Raw genomic sequence first — 16854 nt, 5'->3', positions numbered from 1 at the left:
AGTTAGCAAGAGTTGACAGTGTTTAGCTGAATGATGAACAATAGCAATGTGGAGAGTGCAGTGATTCACGTGAGTTGTGGCCGACAGCAGCTCCCGTGTGAATGTTCACTGCATATGTATTCTCTGATTGTTAATATAGCGATTGAAGTGCATCCTGTGTGTCTCCTTAACCAGTGTACTCCTTTAAAGTAGTTTTCTACTCTGGTCACTAGGTGTCAGTAAAGTTACATTTATGAGATGAAATAGCCACTGCAGAAAGTATGCTGCCAATGCTAACTGGGAGTCTATGTTATTTGTTATTTATGTCTAACATGTCTTATTTTGTCTTATTATGTCTACTATATTGGGTAATACAAGTGAAAAAGTGAGTGTTCATGTCTACAAGGCTCTAGTAATGCTAAAAAACATATTTAGAAGGTCTTAAACAGATGTTCTATGCTAAAAAAATATTCATATAAATAAACATTCCAATTATAAATAAAATAAAAAAATTCTACTTCACGGAAATTCACTTATCATGGTCGGGTTTGGAACCAATTAACCGCTATAAACGAGGGATGTATGTGCTGATAAGAAAAAAAGGTTCACACAACCATCCAAAAAAATGCATATACATATCCCGCAAACATTAAGCGGGTAATCTGAGGAGGCATATGAGATTGTTGATTGTTACCTGGGATGGGAGTGACAGGGATTGTCCCATTGGCCACTACTTTGCGTGAGCTGCTGTCCTCTACGTGAAGATACGCTCTCTGGAAACAGCGTCTGAGGCAGAGAAAAAGACTGTTCCGATGATTCTTCACTCACATATTTATCAATGTTAATGTATGCATATCAAGACACAAGATGGGCAATGTTGAGTCTCCAATTATGAAGGCTACAGTTTTTGAAACAAAAGTCCATACCATTTTTGATAAGGTGTCTTGTCCCTTATTACATTTCTTTATTACATATACAATATCAAAGTGTGCTTGAAGACAGCAGCGCATGCAAACCAAGTGACAAACTTTGCAAACTTCGAACTGATGCTCTTCGTGTTAGCATTGTGCATCCAATAAAAAAATGAAAATAAAAAAGGTTGCACGCTAATTTGATTGGACTACCTATATCTTTGATTCGCAGTTACATTCGCAGTTACCATAATGTGATCTATCTTCTACTGTTACATTTAAGGTGTGTGGGTTGGGGGGCAGGGTGGTGGTGGTGGGGTGGTCTTTATCGCTATACATTGCTGAACACTTGCATACACGCACAAAGACAGCGGAACACAATGTACTGCAATGGCTCCTCCGCAGTAAATTTTTACAGATTTTCATAATAGAACGCTCCAAAATACAAATTTTAAAAAAGGCTACAGAATGATCCACAGTTGGAATTAAAACATGTCATTTAATTAATGTGATCACTCCAGAGAGCAGATGAAAGAAAGAAATTACATGCTGTCATGTAAATAAGATAAACAAGGTATAGACTGGGGATGTCCCGATCCACATTTTTTGCCTTCAAATGGGATTAGATTTTTTGTATATTCTTGCCGATCCAATCCCGATCTTTTTTGTTTTGTTTTGTTTTTTCAATAATAAGCTTTTGTTACAAACATGAAATTGTGGGATTGAATATGGTTATGAAAATAGCTCTTCAAAGCATTAAAAATAATGCAACCAAAGTATTGCTGAATTTACTTTTTTATTGACCAACATGCATGACCAACAATATTGCATGGCTTTTGTAACAAACCCGTGTGAGTCAGGTCCCTAATTAAATAAAAGTCCATCCAATAAAAGATAAAACTGGAAATAATGGGCACGCAAAATACTTTTAGAGTAGGACTTATCATTTGACATGAGATCAATTTGAGATCAATTTGTGGTGTGATTTAGAATATATGACTTTTTTTTAAAACAGACTCTCTGTGGGCTCGATGAAATCCGTTTTATTCTTTTCCAAAGTCCATTTTTTCACGTTTAATTTGATAGAATTCATTTTTTTTTACCTTTTCCACTTAAAATGGTCCTGACATTAAAGCAATAAAACACCAACACGGTGAAATTGCTTTATACTCATCCTGTCTGAGTCACCCCCACACACACACACACACACACACACACACACGCACCCACACACAGCTGCACTAGCTAAACTAATCGAACCCCACTAGCTTCCATTCACGCTCCGTAACAGCGGAGTTTCCAAGGCTTTTCGCTGTCGTTTCGACATGTTTAGTAGTGTTTGTGTGGTCCCTATAATAAGCAACCAGTGGTCAGAGCGGCACTTCCTGTACGAGCTCCCTACCACATGACGCAGAAGTCCGGGCACAGTAAGAGGGAACTACCACCGCTATAGCTATGGAGCCGAACACATGTAACTACACTCAAGGAAAAAAGAAATGCAACATTTTAATTTTCGAAAATCCTCAGAAATACGGGTGCCTAAATGAAGCATTTTCAAGCATAGAAATGGCTCAATGAAAAAAAATACGAATATAAGGCATTCAGAAGGCACTTTTTGCATTTGGAAAAATGGCTTAGCATCATGATTTCACTGCAAATGAACAGATGAACAGAGTTCTTGGTTCCGTTGACTGATTGTGAGGACAATAAAGAGTGCATTTCAGGCTTGTTTATGCACACAAGCTCGTGTTTGAAACTCAGGGTTGAGTTTTACCACTGGTTAACTGTGCTCAAGCCTTCTCTATAAAAGGGCACCAGAATTAAGCCAAAAACACACTTCTTCACAATGCCATGATTGTCGCAACCAGAGAGGGATCGAGCTACTGGCATGCTCCAAGCTGGACGAGGTTGTCTTGATGTTGCCAAGGTGTTTGGAGTCCACCGCTCTACCATTACTCGTCTTGTTGAGCGAAACCACGCCACTGGTTCCTCTAACGACTGCCCTCGTACTAGTCGCCCCCGTGTAACGACCGCTTCACAAGACCGCGCCAACCGGCTGACACATCTCCGTGACAGGTTCCGAGACCATTGGGACACACCACAGGCCAGTGTCGTGAACTCTTGACAGTATAATTCAGTTCCTGTAACTTTTGGTTTGGGGGGTGCTCTGTTGTTTGGTTGTGTTATTGGACTCGAAAATGTGTAAACGCCGCATGAGTTGGCCTGAGGATTAGAAATGGATGTAGGGTTCATACAAAACTGGCAGATCTCACAAATAACATTATTCTGCCCCCCCAAAACTCCTAAAACTGAGTGTTGCGTTTCTTTTTTCCTGGAGTGTACTTCACCACGGTACACCACGGACATGTCTGCATGGTGGTTTGTGTTTTCTTCCTTTTGCGGGTGGCACGAGTCGAGTGGCAACCAGCTCTGAGGCGCATTACTGCACCTACCATGTTGGAGTGTGGCTCAGAGTTACGAACGTGATAGAGCAACCGGATCGGCCTGATCTCGTGGCGGAAGCCGATATTATCCGATCTTCTCAAATACAGCGGATCGGCAGCCGATCCCAACCCTCAAGATCGGAGTGGGAAATTCCTAGTATAGACCTGTTCTATCTGAAAGGAATCCTTATATTACTTCTGTGATCTGACGCTGAATATAAAATAAAATAAAATTAACCTTCCAATTCCACATTTTCTGCCACAAAATTCACATTGAAAATGAAGTTCCACATTTCTCAACTGATTTACAGTTTCAGTTCAGTCAGGATATTCGGATCAACAGTATTTCACATCTCTAAAATTCCCACGTTTTGCTGGTATTCCACATTTTCTGTACAGCATTTCTGAACTGAATGCATTTAATTTCTGAAGTGAAATGTGAACAAAAAATGTGGAAATTGTGAATTTTTAGGTTGTGGAAAACTGTTCGCCTGAATGTTTTCATGCTGGAATGGTGTCAATTAGTGATGTCAATTACTTGTTGTAGACGAGTATCCGTTACGGATAATGCATTTTTTACGAGTACAAGCCTGAAATGAGTACAGCTCATCATTATCCGTAATCGTCATGACAGAAAATCTTCATTCACTCCATATTCACTCTTGGCGCTCTGTAATTGGCCAGTCACACACAGCAACCGCCCCTCTCTAGACCTAAACACAAATTGATAGCAATATAACATCTCAGCTATCAGCAGTGATGTGATGATGATCAGCAGACATTCGGAGTGCCCATGAACGCATCTCACGGTCTGTCTAGTGACAAGGAGGACGTGTTGTTGCAATGAAGAATGGACTCGAGACATTTATTTAGTTTGTTTAAGGTTGGAAATACATATATAGTGTTTGAATTACTCTTCTGTTGATGTGTTCAGGTCAGATTAAAGTTATAAAAGAGCGGCAGACTCCAAGGGGAGCTACACCGTGCCCCTGTCTGTCGTCATAACAGAGAGCAGGGGCTTGCCATGATTGTATGCGTTAAATACACTAGAAAAAAATGCACAATACACATGTAGAAGAATAATAAAAAATAAATAAAGCAACTTAAAATAAGGTACCGATTTAAGCCCCACACATTTCCGGTTAAACCACACCCACTTCCTTTTAATGTCCCACCCATTCCGAGTACAGATACAGATAATTTATATGAACAGATACAGATACCGATTGTGGTGTACTCGCTCATCCCTAGTGTCAATGGTTCCTTTTGATGGAATTATTTCTTGTGTGTGTGTGGAAATGTGGAATTTTAGGAATAGTGGGAATTTTGGGGATTTGGAATGCTGTTGGTCTGAATATACTAACTGAACTGAACGTTTTCAGTAATTCAGTGTTCACATGCTATTTCTACAGAAATTGCCTTCTCTAGTTTTATGTGTCATTGTGACAATACTTTGAGCAAACAAGGATGTTTTTTGTTGGTGCATGGATTTCATGGCAAACTACAATGGATGATTACTTCATTAGAAAGAGAGTTAATTACATTACTCATACATTTTGTAAGAGGTGGAATCTAATTAAAAGTCATCTGTAAAGCCTGAATAATGTTTTGACGTAGTCATGGCACCATCCCCTCCCATGCCGTATTGATCCTTTTATGGCCTTGTCATCTTGTGCGTGATGCGCAATTATCTGCCAAAACACTTAGGCGGTGTTTTCCAGAGTCAACTCAGTGAGCAACCATGACACTCTTGACTATTTCGCTTGTTAGTCACTAATGAACAATGACAATTAAACAGAAACGGAGAGTGTGACTGGAGCTGGAACTACCCAATGTGTTACAACAGTCATTTTTATTGTAAATGCTGATCAGAAATCAGAGAAGGCTTTTGCGAAGGTGGGCTGTAGACCCTCTAATTGAGTCTCTTACAGACAGCAAATAAAAGGTATATCCCTTACGGTCCGAGACGCTGCAAAGCAAGGTTACATTTTCTCAGGAGTGTGGTGCCTCACCACAGGAGAATACAACAAGCTTAATACCACATTGCAGATAACATAGATTAATACAGTACAGTTATTTCATTGTATTTGAATACACTTTTTAAAAATTGCATTTTACGAGCCTTCCTCCATCCTAGTCGGCAAGCTATGAAACATGGCAGAGGGAGGGAGGAAGGCTTTCCTAACAAGGCATGGTGGGCTTGTTCTGTGACCAGTAAACCCCAAGCCAAATATCCTGGTGTGAGGGAGCTTGCGTCATGATGCATTCAGGCCACTAGGATTGGGCAATACTGCAAATTTTGGTATTGATCCAATGGCAAGTAAATACAGGGCCAGTAATGGCGATACTGATACTTTTTACCTGGAATTCTTGAAGAGTGATTTTGTGATTTCCTTGTTTATAATCAGCAGAGGTGTGCAACATGAGGTGTGCTCCACCTTATTTGCATGACTAAGAGCTGTGGGTTTTGGTCTCAGTAACCTGCTGAACACAGGGTCCAAATTAAACCTCAAACCACCATTCCGATTCAATGATGGGTTCTGTTGTTTGACAAAAATAGCTTCCTTTACTCCTCTTTTAAACCATCTGTTTTCTTTGGCCAAAATCTTTACCTCGCTGTCCTCAAAAGAGTGATTGGTTGCTTTAAGGTGTAGATGTACTGCTGATTGAGGCCCACTAGAATTGTCCCTAAAGCCTTTTTTTGGAGCATTTGCTTAGTTTCCCCAATGTAGTGCTCTTTGCATTCCTCATCTTTACAGTGGATGGAATAGACCACATTGCTCTGTTTCTGGTTTGGAGCCTTGTCTTTAGGATGCACTAATTTTTTTTTTTTTTTTTGTCTCAGGGTATTTACTGGTTTAAAAATCGGTAGGAATTTTGTGTTGGCAACCAATTCCGCCCACTCTTACTGTATTTAAGGCCTAGGCTACCAGCACTTGTTAGTTCGCTGACGAAGCTCTTCCGATGAGGAGCGAAACGTCCGACACCTTCTTCACAGAAGTACAGATGACATCTCAAGAAGCTTTTCCCCCGATGGACAACTCCTGTACGACTGAGAGCCTACTTAATTCTGCAGTTCAGCCAGTAAGGAACTTACATACTACCCGGCAGTTATGTTTGATGTAGAGTTTGTTTTTTTAAGCGTCTGTTTTGTCTGCCCAGCCGGGCTCAGCCCGAACAAGCCACACGGGATCTCCTCCCCGTAGACCCACCACCTGCGGGGGCAAGCATAAGGGTCCGGTGCATTGCGCTTTGGGCGGTGGTCGAGGGCGGGCGCCTAGGCAACCTGGTCTTCGGCGGCCAAATCTGGTTCTTGGGACATGGAATGTTACTTCTCTGGCAGGGAAGGAGCCCGAACTTGTGAGAGAGGTTGTGACATTCCGACTAGATATAGTTGGACTCACCTCTACCCACAGTTTTGGTTCTGGATCCAAACTCCTCGAGAGGGGCTGGACCTTGTTCTACTCTGGAGTTGCTGCAGGGGAGAGGCGGCGAGCTGGTGTGGGCTTATTATTAGCTCTCCGGCTCGGTGCCTCCGTGTTGGAGTCATCCCCGGTGAACGAGAGGGTCATTTCCCTACACCTCCGGGTTGGGGAAAGGGTCCTGACAGTTGTTTGTGCGTACGTGCCGAACAGCAGTTCAGAGTACCCAGCCGTCCTGGAGTCCATCAGAGGGTGCTGGAGAACACCCCAACTGGGCAATGACAGTGTGACCTGGAGGGGCGTGATTGGGAGGAACGGCCTCCCCGATCTGAACCCGTGCGGTGTGATGTTGTTAGACTTGTGTGCGAACCACAGTTTGTCCATCACAAACACCATTTTCGAACATAAGGATGTCGATAAGTGCACATGGCACCAGAACACCCTAGGCCACAGGTCTATGATCGACTTTGTAGTCGTATCATCAGACCTGCGTCCGCATGTTCTGGACACACGGGTGAAGAGAGGGGCTGAGCTGTCAACTGATCACCACCTGGTGATGAGTTGGATTAGATGGCATGGGAGGATGCCGGACAGACCCGGGAGACCCAAACGTGTAGTGAGGGTGTGCTGGGAACGTTTGGCAGTCACCTGTCCGTCGAGCCTTCAGCTCTCACCTCCGGCAGAGCTTCGCCTGCATCCCTGGGAGGACAAGGATATTGAGTCCGAATGGGCTCTATTCCGTGCCGCCATTGCTGAGGCAGCCAATCGGAGCTGGGACCGCAAGGTGGTCGGTCCCAGTCGTGGCGGCAAACCCCGAACCCGATGGTGGACACCAGAGGTCAGGGCTGCCGTCAAGCTGAAGAAGGAGTCCTATCGAGCATGGATGGCTTGTGGGACTCCTGAAGCAGGCCAAGCGGCACGCGGCTTCGGCGGTGGTCGAGGCAAAAACTCAGGCGTGGGAGGAGTTCGGTGAGGCCATGGAAAACGACTTTCGGTCGGCCTCGAAGAGGTTCTGGCAAACCGTCCAGCGCATCAGAAAGGGGAAGCAGTGCCCGGTTCACACTGTTTACAGTGGGGACGGGGGCCTGCTGACCTCGACTGAGGATATAGTTGGGCGGTGGAAGGAATACTTTGAGGCCCTTCTCAATCCCACTGACATACCTTCCATAGAGGAAGCAGAGGCTGAGGACACGAACGCGGACAGTTCCATCACCGTGGCTGAGGTATCTGGGGTAGTCAAAACGCTTTCCAGTGGCAAAGCTCCGGGGGTGGACGAGTTTCACCCTGAATTCCTCAAGGCTCTGGATGTCTTGGCTGACACGTCTCTTTAACATTGCGTGAAGTCGGGAACAGTACCTCTGGATTGGCAGACTGGGGTGGTGGTCCCCCTTTTCAAGAAGGGTGACCGGAGGGTGTGTTCCAACTATAGGGGGATCACACTCCTCAGCCTCCCTGGGAAAGTCTATTCCAGGGTGCTGGAGAGAAGGGTACGACTGTTAATCGAACCTCAGCTACAGGAGGTGCAATGTGGTTTTCGTCGTGGTCGCGGAACACTGGACCAGCTCTACACCCTTGCACAGGTACTGAAGCGTACTTGGGAGTTTGCCCAACCGGTCTACATGTGCTTTGTAGACCTGGAAAAGGCATTCGATCGTGTCCCTCGCGGTGTCCTGTGGGGGGTGCTCCGGGAGTATGGGATTGGTGGCGCGCTACTACGTGCCATTCAGTCCTTGTACAACCGGAGCAGCAGCCTGGTTCACATTGCCAGCTGTAAGTCAAGCCTGTTTCCGGTGAACGTTGGCCTCCGCCAAGGCTGCCCTTTGTCACCGATTCTGTTCATAATTTTCATGGACAGAATTTATAGGCGCAACCAAGGTGTCGAGGGAGTCCAGTTCGGGGGCCTTAGGATCTCATCTCTGCTATTTGCAGACGATGTGGTCCTGATGGCATCATCGAGCTGTGACCTGCAGCGTTAACTGGGACGGTTTGCATCTGAGTGTGAAGCTTCAGGGATGAGACTCAGCACCTCCAAATCCGAGGCCATGGTTCTCAGTCGGAAAAGGGTGATTTCCCCCTCCGGGTTGGGAATGAGGTCCTGCCCCAGGTGGAGGAGTTCAAGTATCTCGGGGTATTGTTCACGAGCGAGGGAAGGTTGGAGCGTGAGGTCGATAGGCGGATAGGCGCAGCGTCTACAGTAATGCGGTCGCTGTACCGGATGGTCGTGATGAAGAGAGAGCTGAGCCGGAAGGCAAAGCTCTCAATTTACCATTCGATCTATGTTCCCACCCTCACCCAAAGCTCGTGACCGAAAGAACGAGATCGCGGATACAAGCGGATGAAATTAGTTTTCTTCGTAGGGTGGCGGGACTCACCCTAAGAGATAGGGTGAGGAGCTCGGTCATCCGGGAGGAGCTCAGAGTAGAGCCGCTGCTCCTTCACATCGAGAGGAGCCAGCTGAGGTGGCTCGGGCATCTAGTCCGGATGCCTCCCGGACGCCTCCCTGGTGAGGTGTTTCGGGCATGCCCAGCCGGGAGAAGGCCCCGGGGAAGACCTAGGACACGCTGGAGGGATTATGTCTCACAGCTGGCCTGGGAATGCCTTGGTGTCCTCCCGGTGGAGCTGGAGGAGGTGGTCGGGGACCGGGAAGTCTGGGCTTCCCTACTAAGACTGCTGCCCCCCGACCCGGACCCGGATAAGAGGAGGAAAATGGAATGGAATGGAATGTTTTGTCTGCAATGTTTGCACTTGGCACAGGGACTATGGTTTGAATCCCAGTCAGGTAAATGGCAATGCAATATAGATACTGCTAAAAAAAATTAGAGGAACACTTCAAAAACACATCAGATCTAAACTGGGGGAAAAATTATCTTGAATATCTTTCCTGATAATAAGTGGGTGATGTATTAGTAACAAAATGATGCCACATAATTTGATAGAAATGAAAATGATCACCCTATAGAGGCGGGAAATCAAAGACACCCCAAAAATGAAAGTGAAAAAATTATGCAGCAGACTGGTCCATTTTGCCAAAATGTCATTGTAGCAACTCAAAATTATTCTCAGTAGTTTGTGTGGCCATCAATGAGCTTCTGGACAGTCTGAGGAGCAACCTGGCGGCGCCGGATGGACCTAAACATAATGTCCCAGAGGTGTTTTATTGGGTTTAGGTCAGGTGAAAGTGGGGGCCAGTCAATGGTATCAATTTCTTCATCCTCCAGGAACTACCTGCATACACTAGCCACATGAGGTCGGGCATTGTGGTCCCACTGCACCAGCGTAGGTTTTGAAAATGGGTCCAAGGATTTCATCCCGATACCTAATAGCAGTCAGGGTGCCATTGTCTAACCTGTAGAGGTCTGTGCGTCCTTCCAGGGATATGCCTCCCCAGACTATCACTGACCCACAACCAAACAGGTCATGCTGAATGATGTTGCAGGCAGCATAACGTTCTCCACAGCATCTCCAGACCCTTTCACGTCTGTCACATGTGCTCAGGTTGAACTTGCTCTCATCAGGGAAGAGCACAGGGCACCAGTGGTGTAGTTGCTAATTCTGGTGGTCTATGGCAAATGCCAATTGAGCTCTACGGTGCTGGGCAGTGAGCACAGGGCCCACTACAGGACGTCGGGCCCTCAGGCCACCCTCATGGAGCCTGTTTCTGATTGTTTGGTCAGAAACATTCACACCAATGGCTTGCTGGAGGTCATTTTGTAGGGCTCTGGCAGTGCTCATCCTGTTTCTCCTTGCACAAAGGAGCAGATATCGATCCTGCTGAGAATTGAAGGACCTTCTACGGCCCTGTCCAGCTCTCCTGGAGTAACTACCCGTCTCCTGGAATCTCCTCCATGCGTCCAGGTACCGCAGTGATGCCCTGGTCCAGATCTGGGAGGAGATCCCCCAGGACACCATCTGTAGTCTCATTAGGAGCATGCCCCGACATTGTCAGGCATGCGTACAAGCCACACACAGTTTGTGTGGGGGCCACACAAACTACTGAGAATCATTTTGAGTTGCTACAATGACATTTTAGCTAAATGGACCAGTGTGCTGCATCATTTTTTCACTTTCATTTTTGGGGTGTCTTTGATTTCCCCCCTCTATAGGGTGATCATTTTCATTTCTATCAAATTATGTGGCATCTGATCTGATCTGATGTGTTTTCGAAGTGTTCGTCTAATTTTTTTGAGCAGTGTATTATCATTATTTTTTTAATAATACTGGTCCTCGCAGTGTCTGCCAAGAAAAATTCTGGCTGGTCAAGTTCCTACTAAAGGTCCAGGTACCAAATGCACCACCTGCCACTGTAGAATACACAGAAATGTCATACTGGAGGCACTTGCAGTACTCGCTTCATCCTGAAGGGGTGGGTGTGTGCATAACCTGGAAGTTGCTTGTCACCGCCGTCCTTCTATAGAGAGTAAAAGCCAACTTTTTTTTTTGGCCAGTTTTTTGAGAGCAACAAGTCAAATGTAATATTTTTATGCTCTGCTCAATTAATTAATGAATTTGCTCTGTCCCGTCGATGATGTTATCAGTGATTGACTCTGTAGTTCTTTGCTAACTAACACAGTTATGCCACCCATCTCACAAATGTTAACATAAAACATTTTCATAGTTTTACTGTTATAGATTATTGTTATAGATGTATAAAACAATTTTAAATGCATATAAATATATATACTGTAAATTTCAGATGCAAGCTGTTAAATGCACATTTAAGGTTACTTTTAACTTCACTGAAGATGTGTTGTAGGCAAAGACACAATGTGGCAGTGAGAAACACCCGACACCACCTTTCTGTTATTTCTTGAATTCAATAGTGTTTCTCAGCTTTGCAGGCACTTGCAACTTTTCTCTGGCTATTTTTTGGGTTATTGAGGTGAGAAACACTATTGTATTCAAGAAATAATTCATGGCAAAATAGGAATGGTGGTGTCCGTGTTGATCTCGCTGCCACATGGTGTCTTTGGCAAGAATGACATTATCAATGAAGGTAAAAGTAACCTTAAAATTTCCAAGTTAATTTATACCTTTCATTCATCATTCGTCATTCATTCGTCAATTGTTTTTTTGCATGTACTGTAAATCTATAATTTAACGTGTTTTGTGTTAACATTTTTGGCTTTGTGGAACAGAATAATTGGGTTTACACTATTTCTTATGGTAAAAACTAATTAGGTTGGAGTACGTTTCGGTTAGAGTCAGACCTTCTGGAACGAATGAAAGACACTAACTACAGGTGTCCCAATCCGATATTGAAATAAAATATTGGTCCGATATCAGCCAAAAAAAAACAATATTGGATTGTATCGGCCTGTATCTAAAATCTCCGATAATGGCACTCAGATACAAGCAGTCTATTTCAGACTCTACAGCACTTGTATCCAACAGCAGCACTTCTAGTCAGCATCTGAAAACACGTGAACACAACAGCTTGTGCCAGTGTTTTTATAGCAAGGAGTAGCAGTGATGCCTCATTGAGTACATCGAGCCTCGCTACATTATGCCTATTGTCAATAAAACTACACACCAGATGCATCAAGATGTAAATACACTAGGTCACTTATTCTCATACCCAGTCCACCCATCCACCCATTTTCCCCAGCTTATCCGGGTCCGAGTTGCGGGGGCAGCGGTCTCAGTAGAACTGGAACATCTCACCAGGGAGGCGTCCGGGAGGCATCCAGACTAGATGCCCGCTATGACAGACCATGACGGTCCGGTACAGCGACCGCATTACTGCAGCTGCTGCGCTGATTCGATTCACCTGTTGACCTCATGCTCCAACCTTCCCTCGTGAACAACACCTGGAGCAAGGCCTCACTCTCAACCTGGAGAGTGAAATCCACTCTTTTCCGACTGAGAACCATGGCCTTGGATTTGGAGCTGCTGAGTCTCATCCCAGAAACCTCACAATCAGATGCAAACCTCGCCAGTAAACGCTGAAGGTCACAGTCCGATGAAGCCATCAGGACCACATCGTCTGCAAATATCATAGACGAGATCCTAAGGCCCCCAGACTGGACTCCCTCGACGCCTTGGCTGCACCTAAAAATTCTATTCAGGAAAATTATGAACAGAATTGGTGACAAAGGGCAGCCTTGGCGGAGTCCAACGTTCACCAGAAACAGGCTCGGGGGGGCGGGGGGAGATCCCATGTGGCTTCTTCGGGCTGAGCATGGCCGGGCCCCACGAGTGAAGTCCCGACCACCAAACGCTCGCCTGCGAGCTCCTCCCCCGGGCCTAGCTCCAGGGTGAGGACCCGTTATCACACGTCCGGGCGAGGTGCAATCCCTCCTCATGTGTTTTCATAGGGTCTTCAGTCTTGCTCTGTTTACCTTGGGGGACTCCAGGACTCCAGGATTACCAGGGGCATATAGCCCCAGACAACATCACTCGAGCACTCAAACCCCTCCACCACAATAAGGTCATTCACAGAGGAGTAATAATCAGTGTTGCTGACTATTCTCTGTTTAAGGAATATCACTTAATTAAGCCTTTTTTAACATTACACACTACTAAAAAAGTAATAAAACTATGATCGGTGCTGATCTCAGATGAGATTGATATTGGTATTGGCCGATATTCACGGCTGCAATACCTCACTGCACATCACTGTGAGCAATGTCCGACTTTGGGTAATTGCATCATCCAACAAGCGACGACTTCCTTTTTCCTTCATCTCAGATTTGAATGTCAAATATAAATGTAGTTGCTCAATGTCCCCTACCTGCAGTAGATGAGTACAGCCAGCAGCAGAGCAAGAGATAGGAAGGTTACAGCTGAGACCCCTATCAAAGGTATCATCCAGTCCATGCAGTCCAGTCGTGACCCAGCTCTCACTCTCACATGGTGGTTCGGGTTGATGAATGTCGTAGAATTGCCTGTGGAATTAAGAAAATTAATTGCCAGACTAAAACCCACATCATTTCAGTTCTATATATCTGTATCTATCAATGTATGAATTGATACAGCTGGTCTAAATCTCAAAGCCCTGACTCCTTAAACAGGTTTGTGGAAACCTGTGCACGCAAAGCCAGACTGTTTTCCCTTTGAACCAGGCTATTCAGGCTAGTCTGATCACACTCTGTAGGGGAAAAGTAAATACAGAGTTTACCAAAGTATGCCATCTTAAATGTTTGCCGTTATTTTCTACTGCAATTCATGACATAATTAACACGTAATCCTGATTAGCAATGTTGGGATATTCTCTTCATGTTTGCATTCTACAGTTCTACAGGCGAGGTCAGAGGTCGGCAACCCGTGGCTCCAGAGCGTCTTTGTTGTGATCCCTTCACAATGCTCAAATATTTTTTCAACACCTCAGTAGGGAAATGCGCATTTTTAAAATTAGTTAAGAATATCTGACTTTCTGTAAGACATGCATCCTGGCTGAGATCTGACAAGTGATTGGATGAGCGTGAGGAAGGGAGTGACAGACAGGTCTTTCTCCCTGCGGTAAACTAACCATCAATATATCCTTAAAAAAGAAACATGTTGAAAATAAATACAGTATTCAATTCTGCACAGATTCCTTTGTCTTTCAGTGATGCTGGTTTACGTATATGCTTGATATGTGGCGAAAAACAGCAAAAAGAAAGACATTTCAAAACAAGTACTCAAAACTTTCTGAAAAATAGTAATTTATTTCGAAGTAGATATACATGTGTAACAGTCGTCATCCCTGCAGTCCAGCCCTGCACACAACGGGCTCGAACGGGCAACTACATACAGTGGTGTGTCGCACTTATATGTTTCAGATTATCAAATTTAAATGTCAATGACAACACAGCTGAATCAAAAATGGAGTTTTTAAATGAAACTTTTATTATTAAGGGAGAAAAGTGTGAAAAAGCCCACTAAACCTAATAAATGGTCAGGTCAGGACGTTGACTAGGCCACTCCCAAGTCTTTGTTTTGTTTTTCTTTAGCCATTCAGAGGTGGACTTGCTGGTGTGTTTTGGATCATTGTCCTTTCAGCTTGAGGTTACGAACAGATAGCTGGATATTCTCCTTCAGGAGTGCCAGACCATCACACTACCACCACCAAATTTTACTGTTGGTATGATGTTCTTTTTCTGAAATGCGGTGTTACCAGATGTAATGGGACACACCTTCCAAAATGTTCACCTTTTGTATCATCAGATACAAGCTCTTGGGGATCATAAATTGATACGAGCCTTAATGTTCTTTTTGTTCAGCAGTGGTTTTCATCTTGGAACACTGCCATGCAAGCCTTTTTATGAGTTAACATATAGCCATGAGTTATGAGTTATTTTAATTCATTTTATGAGTTAGACACCATCCTCAATGAGGATAATGAGACCTGCAGAATAGTAAGTGATTGCATCAAAACCACACTTGTAGACTGCCTCTGTGCCCTCTCTGGCAGTCCAACCCCTGACATTTGCAGAACAGTCATCACAAACTGTTAATTTCCTTATTTGACTTTCACTTTCTGTTTTAAAGCACCCTGTTGTGGCACGATTTTATCCTGGAAATTTACTTGAAATTGATGCCATGTTTGTTATATATGTTTACTTTTGTCTATATTAAAATAAAATAAAATAAACTCACAACTGACCTTTCGGTCCCTTCAGCAACACAAACTCGGCACTTCCTGTATGCGGTATGTCCGGCCATCAAAATAAAAGCACGGCAGTAACACATGCACAGTTACACCACACAGTCGGTCCACACTTTTCATTCAGAAAACTGGCTTGCAACTTAAACTTTGCAGCATGTTTTATAAAGCAGCGCTTTTGCAGATGCTGTTGCTCTGTTTTTTTGTTTCACCATAACACAGGGTTAGCAAGCAGCATTAGCTATATGCTAAGCTTCCATAAACAGCAGCATGTACCATGTAACGCGCTGTTAATAAGTTGACCGGCTGTGGTAGTAAATACGTGCAACCAGGATCTTATCATTGGCTAGACAGTGCTCATCATTGTGTTACAGTATATGTTCCGCTTGTTGTTGTTTCCTGGCACTCACTCCGTTACATTGCAAAATGGTACAGAATAAATTATGTGTTTATTTCATTTACAGTTCAGGGTGGATTGTATTTTGTGCGCAGCATAGTGGGAACATTTATTGCGACTTCCATCCATCCATCCATTTTCTATGCCGCTTCTACGCTTTTAGGGTCGCGGGTGGTTGCTTATCAAGGCAAATCAAACTTTATTTATATACTACATTTTAAAACACAACCAGGGTTGACCAATGTGCTACACAAACCATATAAACAATAAGACAAATAAAATGGACTAAATACTAAATATCAGTAAATATGCTACAACACATAAACAGCAAATTTACTTAAAAAATATAAAATATACCAAAAAAATCAGGGTGCTTGTTCAGTCTTTGTCGAATTCCAGTGAAAAAACGTAGGTTTTCAGCAGCGTTTTAAAGTGCTCAGTGTGATGTGCATCTCTGCTGTGCAGGGGGAGACTGTGCGAACAGAAGAACAGCAGCTGAAACGTTTTTCTTTTTCAAATGAGAAAGGGCTGCTCAAAAAAAAATGCTGCATGGCCAAAGTACCAAGCAAGTTTTCGGAGGGAAAAGTGTGGACTGAATGTGTGGTGTAACCATGCATGTTTTACTCCTTCTCCTTTCAGCTTTTCCCTTCAGGGGTCCCCACAGCGAATCAATTGCCTCCATCTAACCCTGTCTTCTGCATCCTCTTTTCTCACACCAACTACCTTCATGTCCTCTTTCACTACATCCATAAACCTCCTCTTTGGTCTTCCTCAAGGCCTCCTGCCCAGCAGTTCAAAACTCAGCATCCTTCTACCTGTATATTCCCTATCTCTCCTCTGGACATGTCCAAACCATCTCAGTCTGGCCTCTCTGACTTTATCTCCAAAACCTCTAACGTGTGCTGTCCCTCTGATGTACTCATTCATGATCCTATCCTTCCTGGTCACTCCCAGAGAAAACCTCAGCATCTTCATCTCTGCCACCTCCAGCTCTGTCTCCTGTCTTTTCCTCATTGACACTGTCTCTAGACCAAACAACATCGCTGGTCTAACCACAGTTTTGTACACCTTTCCTTTCATTTTAGCTGAAACTCTTCTATCACACATCACACCTGAC

At 44.3% G+C, this 16854-nt stretch overlaps 1 protein-coding gene across 15 annotated transcripts in view; it reads right to left on the bottom strand.

The window, feature by feature from the left end:
- The window catches only part of LOC129185846 (receptor-type tyrosine-protein phosphatase gamma-like), a 453526-nt gene that overhangs the window by 39230 nt on the left and 397442 nt on the right, over positions 1–16854 (bottom strand). For 14 of the 15 annotated variants that reach the window (XR_008572146.1, XR_008572147.1, XR_008572145.1 and 11 more), the window contains 2 exons: positions 13487–13640; positions 674–765 (listed from right to left, as the gene is read on the bottom strand). Coding sequence is in view for 12 of the 15 variants with exons in the window: in XM_054783372.1 (XP_054639347.1) it covers positions 674–765; positions 13487–13640 (246 nt within the window). In the remaining 3 variants the exon portion in view is untranslated. The remainder of the gene's footprint in view (positions 1–673; positions 766–13486; positions 13641–16854) is intronic. The other variant, XM_054783383.1, reaches the window with a different exon arrangement.

Source organism: Dunckerocampus dactyliophorus, chromosome 8 (genome assembly GCF_027744805.1).
Source record: "Dunckerocampus dactyliophorus isolate RoL2022-P2 chromosome 8, RoL_Ddac_1.1, whole genome shotgun sequence".
Classification (NCBI taxonomy): domain Eukaryota; kingdom Metazoa; phylum Chordata; class Actinopteri; order Syngnathiformes; family Syngnathidae; genus Dunckerocampus; species Dunckerocampus dactyliophorus.
This window is presented reverse-complemented; position numbering and strand designations above follow the sequence as displayed.